Here is a 13,146-nt window from a genome sequence, read left to right as displayed (position 1 = left end):
TTGAGATGGGGCTCTAAGCTCAGCCTTTCAGTTTCTCCATCCTTGATGATTTCAGCAGCCTTGCCTGGTGGATGCCTCTGTTGCCTTTAAAGTTTCTCAGCTAATGTTTTGCAGTAAAAAGAATTGCTGGTGCACTGGAGCCCATTGCTACTTGCTTTTGCTGTGCTGTGCAAACATGACTCAGCAGAACAGTTCTGGGCCAGGTCCCTCTTCTGCTTAAATGTTTGCTGGATGATGCATTTAGACTTCATCACTTGATCTCTTTAAAGTGCTTGTAGCTGGAATTCGAGTTTTCTGTGAGACTTTTTTGGCCTCTGCTCTGGATGTGCCCTAATCTGTTGCAAAGCTAAACTACCATTGTACTTCATAATTTTTATCCTACTCCTGAAGCTTTAGCTGACGTCTTTGCTTTTTAAAAGTACAGTTCTAAAAGGAAATGAAATTGGAATAAATGCCTTGATCGTGAAAATGGACTGTGTTAACTGTTCTTAGCATGATTTATTATAACATAGAAGTGAATGTTAAGTGTTTGAAAGAGATTTATCTTAGTTACTTGCAAGGCGGGAACAGCCTTCAGGATAGACTTGCATATAAATGACTTTCTTAAGAAAGATGGTTTATATTACTCCATAAAGAGGTACTAGTTCTAGAAGGACTTGTGCTTTTACAGGGTGTAATTACAGTCTGCATTAGAAGCTGGTGGTGAGAAAGCACCCTGGCTGAGCTGCTGGAAGATGAGGCGTGTGGAGTTTTCCAGGCTGCAGTGTGGCCAGCAGGCAGACCAGTGCCTCGTGCCTTGGAACTGACAGAATGGAGGGTCTGATGGGATGTTCTGGGCGCACTTGCTGTTGTTCACCCTTACGTGTTACTGGATTTGTGAAGCCTTAGCCATGCCAGCATGATAGAGCTGTGCCTGGAAATGCTGACCTCCAGAGAAAAGCTCTTTCTCAAAAGACCTGTTCTTAAATATGTAGGAGAAAGACTGGAGCTGGTGAAACACCTTGGCTTTGCCAGCAGCCAGCTAGAGAGTGATGCAAAAGGCAATTCTGCCAGTGAACAGTCCTGGAGTGTAAGGCAATTACACAGGAATGTTCATTTGCTTTATCTTCCTGAAGGTAAGTGTTGCAGAACTGTACAGGGCAGGATGAGGAATGTCTCTGCCTGCTTGACAGTAATCCCTCTTCCCTAGACTACCCAAAATGGCATTTTTAGCACAGACCTTTTTATTTTTCCCCCTAGTTTCCCACACTTTATTTCCACTACTGCTGACTGTATTTAATGCTTTCATGTCCATTCCAGAGCTGCTGCTTACTCTGTTTCTGCTTCTAATCCACTTGTAACTCCTTTGGGGATTCAGGGAGGGATAATTAACCTTTTGGTCCAAGAATTTCAATGCTTTCCTGTAGGCAGGTATTCCACTACAAGCCCTAAAAAGTTTGTAGTAAAAGTGGAGAGACAGCCAGCTGTGCTACAGCACATTTGTAGAGAATGTTGGGTGATTTAGTTTGGGAAGTTTTATTTCATCTTGATTCTCTCTGCTCCTGAAAATGTGTAGGAAGTTTGCTGATTGCCTGCTCTTGGTAAAGCTGTTTACCAGTCCTGTGGTTTCACCATTTGGCTCGAGCTCAGGCACTGTACATAGTGCTGGAAGTGCTTGTTATTTTTTTTGTTTGGGGTCACATGCTTTAAATGAGGGGGACAGAGTATGTCTGAATGAGGAACAAGATTTGGTACTTCCCTGTGTCACAAGTCTGTGTACCTTGCAAGTGCTTGAACTGTACCACAGCATCTGAGCTGAGTGAATGAACTTCCTGCCAAAATGTGGAGTTTCATCCTCGTGGTTACTTGAATTATATATTTATTTTCTTTCTTCTGCTTGTTTGGCATGTTTTTAGTGTGTGATAAATTAGAAGGCTCAGAATCTCTCACTTACGGGCTTTGCTGTCAATAGCACTCATGGTAAACTGACTGAACTGCTTTATGCCTCTTTTATGCCTCTGTTTTCTGTCCTATCAAAAAAAAGGTTAAGCCCAGAACACTATTATTGAAGTATTAGTATTTCAAAGTCATTGTTTTTTTGTTTAAGATGTAGCATGTTCCCTGATTTTTTCTTACTGAAGAGAGGCTGAAAGTGTTTATTCTACCTGTTCCTGTGTGGCCGAGGAGAACTGTGTTTCTGAGTATTGCACATAGAGAATGGTGTGAATTCTTTATACCTTCCTGTGGGATGGACCTGAAAATTCACTGGAATCTGAGGCACACGTTTTTAAAATAGAACACAGAATGGAACCAAGTGACTGTTTTGGGTTTTGGTGTTCTCTTGTTTGGTTTCTTTTTTTCCCCAAAGATGCAATGTATTCCAAAAGTTACGCCCTGTAGAAATTGTAAACATGGTGAATTTTAATGATTTAAAGCATTTTGTGAGGAACCTGTGGCTTGATCCCAGGTGGTGCTTATGATGCTGTGCTCCCCAGCTGTATGAAGTGTGATGTATCTAAACAGGGAAGGGAAAATTCACCGCATGGAAAATGCAGGGTTTTAATAAGCCAAAGCAATGCAAGGGACTCTTTGACTGTAGCAAGGAAAATGTTCTCATAAAGGGGAAATACTCCAAAGCGAGCACTGGGACTGTATTGCATCACATGGCTACAGGTGAATGTTGTCCTAATCACTGGTGCACCTGTGCTCCATGGGGAGAGTCCACAAAGCAGTTGGGGGATGCCTTGAGAGTGAATTCACTGCCTTGAGAGTGAATTTTCTTCTCTGTGCTTAAAGACTTGCATAAGTAAACCATTAGGATACATAGATAATACCATATGCCCTTGGTCCTTATCAGGTAGCATTTTTGTCTGTGTTAGGCTGTTTGTCCACAGTATATATAGTTTTATATCACAGGATCACAAAATATTTTGGGTTGGAAGGGACCTTATAGAGGCCATCTTGTCCCAACCCTCCTGCCATGGGTCAGGACACCCTGCACTAGATCAGGTTGCTCCAAGCCTTGTTCAGCCTGGCCTTCAACTCTCCCAGGGATGGGACATCCACAGCTTCTTTGGGCAACATGTTCCAGTGTCTTAGAATCGCTGCAGTGAGGAATTTCTTCCTAGTATCTAATTTAAAGCTGCCCTCTTTCAGTTGATGTATTCCTCAACCTGAGTTTTAAGCTTTGTGGGCAGGTTTGTTAGTCTCTTTCCCATCTCCCAGTAGGCATGAGAGTCAGATAGTGGGAACAAGAGAGACATGTGCTTGGCTTGTCATGAAAACTTAGTCCGGATTTACTGTGTGGGATTATAAATATTTATAGTAACTATGCAACTTAGTAACACTCATCACTCAGCAAACATGACTTCAATAAAATGTAATGACATTCTTAAATGCAAAATAAATGCAGGAAGTGCATTGTGGAGATAAAAAGCTTTCTCTGAGGATGCAGCAGGTAAGGCTGGGCTTCAGCACAGAGTGGATTGAACTGTTAAATTAAACATCCAGGTATTTTTGGGGGAAAAGAAAAAGCCTTTGGGATTGTGCTGCTGACGCCCTGCTTGCAGCTGTCCCAAGCTCCAGTTTTTGGAAGGGAGGAGGCCAAACATTGAAGCTGGGCTGGATTGACCAGGGATGTCACTCACACCACACCCTTGAGATGCTGCTAACCAGCAGTGTGGGCTCCAAGTGACTCTTCAAGTTCTCCCTCTGTTGCCATCTCATAAATGTGGTTGCTTGGGATGATGAATATTGGAAGAGCCATAGGGCAATTAAAGTTCATCTGGGTTGGTTTTCATTAAAATAAAGACGTTATCTTTACACTTTTTTATTGCTTTCCTCAGATTTTTAATTAAAAGCGTTAGAGAGAAGGCGTTCTCATGAAGATCCCTTGTGTGAAAGGAAAGAGAAAAGCTGCATTTCAGGCTGCACAATATGGTTTTGTTGTTTATGAGGACATGGGGAAAAATAAATCTCAGAATTAGCCTTATATACTTAGTGTGTATAAACAAAAAAGTTGCAGTGCGCCTTGACATTATTTGTCCCAGGAAATTGGGACAAACTGAGGGAGTTGGCTGGAAGATTCCCAATATATAACTCTCACTGTGTGCTGTCTTTAATGGTTTGGCCTCTGCTCTGCAGTTTATTGGTCAGTGCCTTGCAGTTGCAAGCTCTTATGGTTACATTCAGCATGGGGTGAGTGCAGAGGGGTTTGGGTGATGGGATGGATTATGGGACAAACCCCAATACCCTGGCTCTAAGAAAGGAGAGGCTGAGGCTGGGTTTGCAGCCTGATGGAAGGGTCTGCCTGCAGTGCAGAGCAAGTAGAGGGTCTTGCCTGAGATGCCTGTTCACTGCTTCTGGGTCTGAGGCCACTCTGATTATATGTGCTCATGTGCTGACTGTCCTTCTTTGTGCCCAGTCCTTGCTCCAGCGTTAACCCACATCAGTGACATGTTAGCTATTCCTGTTTGCTCTTGATAAGGCTTTCCCCCAGCAACAGCCTGTAAATGTTTTCTTCTGCTCCAAAGGTGGCTAATTTGAGCATCTGTCAATAAGGAGTTATTTCCATATCTATAATATTTTAATAGAAGGTACTGTATGTAAGTCTCAGGCTCTGCCCATGGGCTCGTGATGGTGAGGATGAAGCTGTGTGGCTGCTGCCCTACAGGAAACTGATTTGTCACTGGAACAACTTGTGTTAAAAACCTGTGTGATTAGGCAAGGATAATGCTACTTCATTTTGACCATCATAAGCAAGAGCTGTTATTGGGGATATCTTTTTTTCATGTGGAAACACAGGGAATTATTTTTAAAGGACAATTGCAGCCCTGCTAGCATGGACACTTGGGCTGGTGATGGACTCCTTGGACAGGAATTTGTAAATCATCCCCTTCTGATAACTCTGGGGTGACACGTGTTATAATAAGAGTCTCTCTCTCTCCCTGCCAGACTTAAAGCTGCTATTAAACCCAGCTCTCTTCTTTAGGAAAAAGATGGATCTTTTCGTGCACAAGGCATCAGTCTGGTTAGGGTTGGTATTTTGAGGAGTTTGACCAAGCTCTTCTAAAGGTGTAGAGCTGTGTGAGGGCTTCTGATTTATGTTAATAAATGTTAGTAAATAACCAGCTTTAGGGCTGTTGGTTTAGACATATAATGCAAATGAGCTGATGGAATATTTTTATGATTCTTTGCCTCTTTGTGATCTGGTTTCTGGCTTGTTGGTTGGTTTGGGTGTTTTTTAAGCTGGATGACATTGCTTCTTTTGACCTGGTGCCTGCGTCGTGTTGTGGATAATTCATGCCTATTCATTGGAAAAGAGCACTTAAATGCTGTCACTTAAATGTTCATTGTTTGGAGATTAGAGATGGAATGGCTTTGTGCCTCTTATCTTTTCAAACCATTTATTGTGCTCTGTATGCTGGATCAGATCCACCCTGATCGGTGCTCCCTGAGAACTGATAGTTGCAGACAACATAATGGCTTTCATATGTCATTTCTCTGATTTCCAGCTTGTGCTTTAAAAATGTTGCTGGAATAATGGGTTTCTGTAGGATTACTGTAATTCAAAAGGTCATTTAGGTAATAATTATCTAGCTTAAGGAATTCAAAAACTCAGCATGAATTCAAATTCTGTCTTTCCTGATAGAATGATTAAATTCTGCATGCAGATGTCTCAGAATATAAAGATGAGACCTAAATTTGGAGAGAGAGCTTTCACACACACAAAAAAATTCTTGGTATAAACTGAAAATTTAACTTATCTTCATTAAACTTCTGATAATGCACAGTTAGCAGAAGTGTCTGAAGTATTTTGGTCAAAGTTTCACAAGCAGCAAGGGATAAATGGTCACTACCTCCCAGTGAGCTGTCCATTAAAGAAAGCAATCTAAGTCATAAGTTTTAAACCCATCGTTTCAATGGCGGACTGGGGTGATCTTTTTATTATTTAAAAAATATTCTGTTTGTTAATAAATAAATAGTTTACTACTAGTTCTGTGTGCAGCTATTGAAATGTTTGAGTGTTTGGGTTTGGTTTAACTGAAATCTACTATGTGTAAGACTGAAGATAAATTCTGAAAAACTTAACAGTTTAAGTACCCTTACATAGCAAAAAACTTTTTTGTGTGTGAACTTCAAATCCCAGTATGGGTTGGTGCTGCCCGGAGTTTGTTACATGTGCTCTCTGCTCTCGTGTGCCAATGATCTGAAGATTTATGTCCTTAGCATTCAGCCAAGTTAAACATACGCTCAAGAGTTTGGTGTGGATCCCAAAGCCCTAATTCCCACCTGTATGCATCAAGTTGCATCTTTATTTCAGCTCTTAAAATGTAGATGAGTAGGTGGACTTCAAATCTCTACCTGTTCTTGGACCCTGCCTGTACCCAGAGGTGTAGTGTACCCGCCTGTTCAGTCCATGCCTCTTTCAGGGAAAGGATAATGTGCTTGTGTTGGGGAAGTCTTAAGTTTTGAAGATCACAGTGAAACAAATGTGTTTGTTTTTTTTTTTTCTTTCTGCAGGTCTTTTTTGTTCAAGTTAATCCAGGTGAAACCTTTACAATAAGGACTGAGGATGGAACCCTCCAGTGCATCCAAGGTAAGAGGATACACAGATGAGCATTGCTTGCATTATGAAATACCTGCTCTGTTGTCTCCCCAGAAAAGTGATATGCAGTTCTGAAAATATACTGAAGCACTTGGGAGCGAGAAGTTGCAGACGTGGCTGCTGTATTTATTCTAGGACTTTATTATCTCAGAATGAGTCATGACTTTCTTGGAAGTCCAGAAGATTTCTCTCTCTTCAGTTATTTATCAGTCCCATCTTGCAGTCTCTTTGCATCTTTTCTGTGCCCCCTCCCGTTTAGTACGTGGAGGAGTGGGTGGTTGTTGCTTCAAGTTCCATCCCCATGGAAATGATGAATTAATAGTTGTTTGAGATAGACGTTACAGAAGCTTCCCTGAACACCATCCAGGATTATTTGGTCTTGATGAGCAATAATAACAGCAATTTAAAGCTGCTTGTTGAGATTTATAGCCAACATGCTGTGTGGTAAGAAATTGGTCCATGTGGCAATTAACAGAGGAATAAAGTTGGCTACTCCTTTTATTTGAAATGAATGCTTTATTCTGGCTTGGTACATTAAAGATTTCCATTACAAATATAATTATGACACCATTTATTTATAATTTTGTTCTTGCTCAAAGTGGTGTTCAGACAGTGTATTTAAATGAATGCAACTTGAAACCTTCTGGTTCTGTATTCCCAGTAATTTAACATGTTTATGCCAGTGGAGCTTGTTTTGTACTCATCAGCAGTCTTTCATAAAATTGATTTAGAATTTGTAGCATAAGATTGTCTCTTTTTTTTGCTAGAGCTGCAGTATTGACCTCCAAAGTAGACATGTTTATTTGTACACACCCCCTGTAAGTTCAGTCTGAAAATTCTTTATGTTCCTTATGTGCTAAAGCTTCAAATCCTACTTTATTCTAAAATATTTTTATTGCTGAAATAAGTACATGCTTCAGACATAGAAGAGCACCTGACTGTATTGCTGTTGTGGTTTTTTTTTTTATTTTGGTAAACCTGTTTTCACAGTACAATTGTGGAGCTTAAATACTGATAATAGCAATCTAATGAAGAGGGTGCTGTAATCAGCCAGCAAATATACTAAGATGGGATTTGTGACAGTTCTGTTTTTCCTGTGCTCTGAGGTCATTACAAAAGACAGGCTTATTTCATGTGCAGTGTTTTTGGATATTACACACCCTCTTGCTCCACAAAACTTAGTGTCTTTTTTACCCTGTGATAGACTATTTTCTATGTTTACAGGGTAATGTATTCCCTGTTCGTAGGGCAGCACTCAGACAATAGTGATGCATTTTCCAATGCTCCCCCAGTGCACTATGATTAGCAAGATACAGAATAATTTTAGCACTATGTTAAAGCAGCATGAAGGTCTGGTTTTGGGCAGTGCCTGTGAGGTGGTAGCTCCCTGTGGAACGGGTGATACTCGCTTGTTCCTTGCTGCCACACATTCAGTGTTATGACATCAGACGTGCTTGTAAACATTCACAGTATGAAGGACTGCTTTATTATAAATCGGGTGATTCTCCTGAGTTCAGGGAGTGAACACTGCTCATAAAACTTGAGATGTCATGGCTTGGTTACACTAAATTCTTCAGGATATACGAAAGCTCCTCTTCCCTTTGCATGTAACTGTTCTGCAGGGACAGCTACTTTTGCTTATATAATCTTTTTTAGCGTTTTTTTTGCATGTGGTTTCTTGAGAAGTATGAAATCTTCAGGTTGTGCTCCTGGAGCTTGTTCTGGAAGCCTGTTTGGCTCCACAGCTGTGGTGTATCTGGGGATGGGTGGTCATGCTGTGCTTTAGAGGAGGAAGGCAAAAACAACAGAGAAAAAGATGCCTTAGTGTATCTTTCTTTTCTCTAAGTTGTAAGACAGATGCTTGAGGAAAAACTCTGTGGAATATCCTCTGTTTTAAACACCCTGAATTGTAATTAGCCAGTAATTGAGTAATCACTGTTAAACCAGGAGGAATAGATGCAGATTTGAATGTTGCTGATGTTTTGGAGTGGGGACAAATCCTAAATAGAAAACCTTTTTCCAGTTTCTCAGGGTTGCACCAGTAGGATAATCAGTGAGAACTTAAAAAAATAAAAATACTCCAGAGAAACTACCCCCTAAACATTATAAAACTGGATTAAGTGTGTACTTGTAATTGAAGGTGCAATGTGTTACAGCAAATGCTATCTTCATTTGTGTTTTCCATGCACATGTAGCTGGAGGTGACTTGTTCAAGACATTAATTTTTAAGTCCCAGAGATCACTGTGTGGGGCTGAATTAAGCACCTCTTGGAAGCGACAGTGGCTGGAAGTTCAGTTGGTCACTGGGCATGGAGACGGTCAGTGTTTTTTCCTTGAGAGGACAGATTTAAAGAGGAAATAAGTTAAAAAAAAAATCTGGTCTTTTGGAAAATTCAAGCCCTTGAGTGCACAGTTCCCACATCAGGTTATTTAGGGAAGTGTCTGAGCAGTTCCAGGTGCTCTCACCAGGACACTCATGTTGTCAGCTGACTTCCTCAGGGTTTGCCTTCTCTGTCCCATGTGATAGAAGACATGCTGTGGTGTGTGACTTTTGTAGCCTTTATAACAACAGCCCAATAAAGGAATAAAAAAGGGGAATGTTGAGGGTTAATTGAGATTAATTTTGCAGTAGTTGCTGGAAGCTGAATCAAGTAGAAGCCTGGACCTGATGCTGCCTGTGCGGGCAGGAGGCGTGTGCATGCTGGGCTGTTGGACACCTGAGTGTTTGCTGAACGTCAGCTCTGGCCACCTGACCTGTGTTAGGAAGTAGAAACTAAAGCACATCCTTTTTTTTGTGTCCAGTTACATGAGCAGCCTTTGTTCCTTTTAAGCCATGTGTGTGTTAATGACCAACTGTTAGTGTACTTCCTCTGGGACTCCCTGTATCCCTGGGGAGCAGGGGAGGGAAACCCTGCTCACCATGAGCTGCCAACCCACCTGAGCTGTGCCTCTGCAGGTGGTTCAGGGGAGACTGATTTAGGATCTTAATTCAGGATCTCTGAGAGATGAAACAATATGTGTATGTGCTGTATCATCACTATTTTAAAAGCTGCTCTTCGTGCAAAGTTTTGACAGATAATAAATACTTCATAAATGCGTCAATACTTTAAATACTTCATTTCCTTTTCACCTTTTTCCACTTAATTTTTCACAAATTTTTCACCTTTTTCCACTTAATTTTTCATTTCACTGTTGCTAGCTCTGCAAAAAAAAGGACAAGGGTAAGACATATCCTCACCCACTTCTTTGCTCAGCTGTTAACTGTGGACCTTCTATTTCCTTTATATGAGAGATTGCTGCTAGCTAGTGCTTTGGGGTAAAACTACACTAAATGAAATATGGGAGAGGGTGAGAACATGGATCTGATCAACTGCAGAGTGGAACTGGAACAGCTCCCTGTATTTAAAGAAAAAAGTATTCTGCTTTCTGTATTTCAGAATAAATAGATCCTGGGTACATCTGATATGTTTGGGAAATTCCCTATTGACTGATTGAAGACTGGTGTTTTTAGCCATTATCTGAAAATCTTTGTAGGAACTTCTGTTGCTGTCTCAGAATTGTGTCATATACACTTTAAAAATTCACAGTTTGTGCATAGTTTGGGGCAGTGAAGCTGTACATGAGAATCTGTTCAGAGGTTTTCCATCCAGGAAGGCAATAATGCCAAGCTGTCATACCCACTGTGCAATGAATAATATGGGCAGAATGATTATTCTTGTGCCACTTGACCTTGCTTGTCACCCACATGTTGAAAATACACACATAGAGAGTATGCAGACGGCATGAAGCTTCTATCCATTGATCACACAGAATTGCTCAATTATTGCAAAATGTCCTTTTTGTTGCCATCCATCTAAATGGTCCTCAAGCTGGGTCTCATTTTCTGCCACAAACCAGCCAAACTGAGTTTTCTGCTTTGTAATTTTCTATATATATGCAAAGCTGCAAAAAGCTTGTAACAAGGGTAGAAGAACAGGTAGCAGAAAAGCAGCTGACAGAATAAAAATTGGAATTCCTGGTATATTCTGTCTAATCCATGCTGCTGGAAATAACTTCTTGAAACTCACTTCTAGTGTTTGCTCAGTATGACAGCAGGAGGTTTGGGATAGTGAAGCACAAAATTTGTGTGCAAAGAAAACATATGCTAATGGTGCTTTAATTCTGGCCTTGAGCAGGGGGACTTCACCCTTGCATGGGGTAAACAAGGCTGTGCATTAAACTGGCTTTTGAGATTTATTCAAGGACAAGGTACAGATGTGCAATAACATGGAGGGGTTGTAGCTATGTTGAAGCATAAATATCTGTGTCATAAACAAGGGTCTAAATTGCCTTTGGGTGGTTACATTTTGAAATGAAAACAGGAAAAAAACATAGGCAGTTCACTAATATTGGTATTTGTTTCAAGTGATGTTTTCAAATGTTTTGCCATTGAGGCTGAACTTGAAGCCCTTGCTTGTTCTTATCTTGTAAAACAAAGAGTGCAAGAACTAAATTTCAGTGCTGATTTTTCTGTGGCTGTAAAAGCGAGTAACTTTAGAGAAAGGCCAGAAGTATGCTAAAAATCTAGCAGTGGTTTTTCAAATGAAAGATATCCTGGAATCATTATTCCCTTAGTTTGGTGGATGGGTGTGGTATGGTGTGGTAAGACAAAGGAATGGATAGTATTAAAGGCTGAACAGCTGTATATTCGTGTAGGAAGAGTGTGTATGTCAGTGAAATAAGGCTGTTGATGTAGTCTAAGCAAACCAAACCAAGTCTATTTTTTTTTCCTCTATGGTATGACATTTGAAATGAGGAAGTGAGTCAGTTTCTTGCAGGGAAGGAAAGAGTTGAAAATAGAAGGGACATGTTACAAGCAATGAGTGATACCTGGGATGTGTTGCTGATGGGGACAAGGATGCCAATGAGGGTGGTAATGGGCACCCACAAGGTCACAGAATCATTAAATGGTTTGTTTGGAAGCCACTTTGAAGATCATCTCATTCCCACCCTCCCTGTGTTGGGCAGGGACATCTTTCACTATTTCAGGTTTCTCCAAGCCCTGTCTAGCCTGGCCTTGAAGACTTTCAGGGCTGTTTTCAAATGCTACGAAGCACTGCATTGATCAGAACATTAAATTTGCCAAAGCAGGAAGAAATAGTCCTTTCTCTCTTATGTCTTCTGTCTGATGGTAGTTGGGAAGTGCATGTGGCCAGTCATACTCCTGGGACATGGAAAGGGCTCTGAGGCACATCCATCAGGGTGCATGGGAGCAGGACAGAATGGATGTGCTTTGGCTGTGCCAGGGAAGGGAGGGTGAAATGCAGGGTGAGCTCTGATTTTTGTTTCTGCTTGTTGTTCCCAAGTGTTTCAGCTCTTTCCACCTACGTGCTGGTGGGCAGGCTGGTTACACGGGATGGAAAACTTTCTGTAGGAAATGTAGTTTCATTCAGACTGTTTTGGTCATTAGGGTTTGGAGCAAAAGGATCTGTGTGGCGGTGTTTTAAAACACAGCTCTTGGTATTAAATAGCTCTTGTTTAGACTTTGTTTATTAAGTTTTGGCTCAATTTCTTTCTGTTTTACAGGAAGGGCTCTTTTCACCCTATTATGTTTTGAAACGTAACTCTTACTCCTCATTTATGTCATTTTACTTGACTTATGCTACTTGGTGTCTAGATTTAATACTTAATGGGAAAGCCAGGCCTGCAATACCCTTCGGTCTCCTTGGTGTATCAACACATTAAAATAAGTTTTTGATTTATTAAAGTTCTTTCTATTAATGGACAAATGAAATTTTACCCACACAAGCATCCACCAGAACAGAGCTGTGATTGAGAGCTCTAATCTGGAAGAATCCCATGTGACTGTAATTCCTGTCTAACCAGCCTTTGTTGTATTAGCATATCAACAGTCTGTATCCTCCTTTGGAGGCACTGTCACCACCTTCCAGCTTTGGCAGCTTTGCTGTGTCCACAAGCTCAGCTCTGTAGCACAGGCACATCCCCAGACCTTGGGCTCAGTTGTGCCTTTCCTGTTGGGATGTTATCCATGGTGCACTGGGTGGTTTTTAAAAGCTGTAGCTGTAAAACACCAGTTGTTAATCATATAATCATAACAGATACTGTTATTTTCACATTCCCGTCCAATTGTTAACCAGAAAACACCAGAATTTGCAGTGGAACCTTTTATTCTTTGTGTTATTTCTGATATTTTTGGTGACCACCTGTATGTCAGAGTTTGGCCCTTTGGCCTTTTAGTGTTTGATCACCTTGCAAAACTGTGGTCCTGCTGGTGCATTGTTTATCCTTCCATGTGCAAAAAATATCTTTCAGGTTTTCATACCTTTGTGAAATTTGTGTTGAAATCTAAGAGAAGAAAGAGTAAAAGAGCTCTTTCCAGTGTAGATTTTTCCCATTATTGTCAGTGAGATCATACCACCATTCTCTGTTCATCTCCTGTGCTTTGTTTTTAGCACACTACAGTCAAGTATAGGAAACCATGTAAGAAGCCAAGAGTAAACAATGGGATGCTTTGTTTACTGTGTGAATAATCTTAGCTTCTCCATTTTAAATCTGATAAT

The 13,146-nt window shown here is 40.8% G+C and overlaps 1 protein-coding gene across 4 annotated transcripts in view; it reads left to right on the top strand.

The window, feature by feature from the left end:
* The window catches only part of FNDC3B (fibronectin type III domain containing 3B), a 189,863-nt gene that overhangs the window by 40,382 nt on the left and 136,335 nt on the right, over window positions 1-13,146 (top strand). For all 4 annotated transcript variants that reach the window (XM_071566299.1, XM_071566295.1, XM_071566297.1 and 1 more), the window contains one exon: window positions 6,502-6,577. In XM_071566299.1, coding sequence (XP_071422400.1) covers window positions 6,502-6,577 — 76 coding nt within the window. The remainder of the gene's footprint in view (window positions 1-6,501; window positions 6,578-13,146) is intronic.

The sequence above is a fragment of the Pithys albifrons genome, chromosome 11 (assembly GCF_047495875.1).
Source record: "Pithys albifrons albifrons isolate INPA30051 chromosome 11, PitAlb_v1, whole genome shotgun sequence".
In the NCBI taxonomy this organism is placed as follows: Eukaryota; Metazoa; Chordata; class Aves; order Passeriformes; family Thamnophilidae; genus Pithys; species Pithys albifrons.
This window is presented reverse-complemented; position numbering and strand designations above follow the sequence as displayed.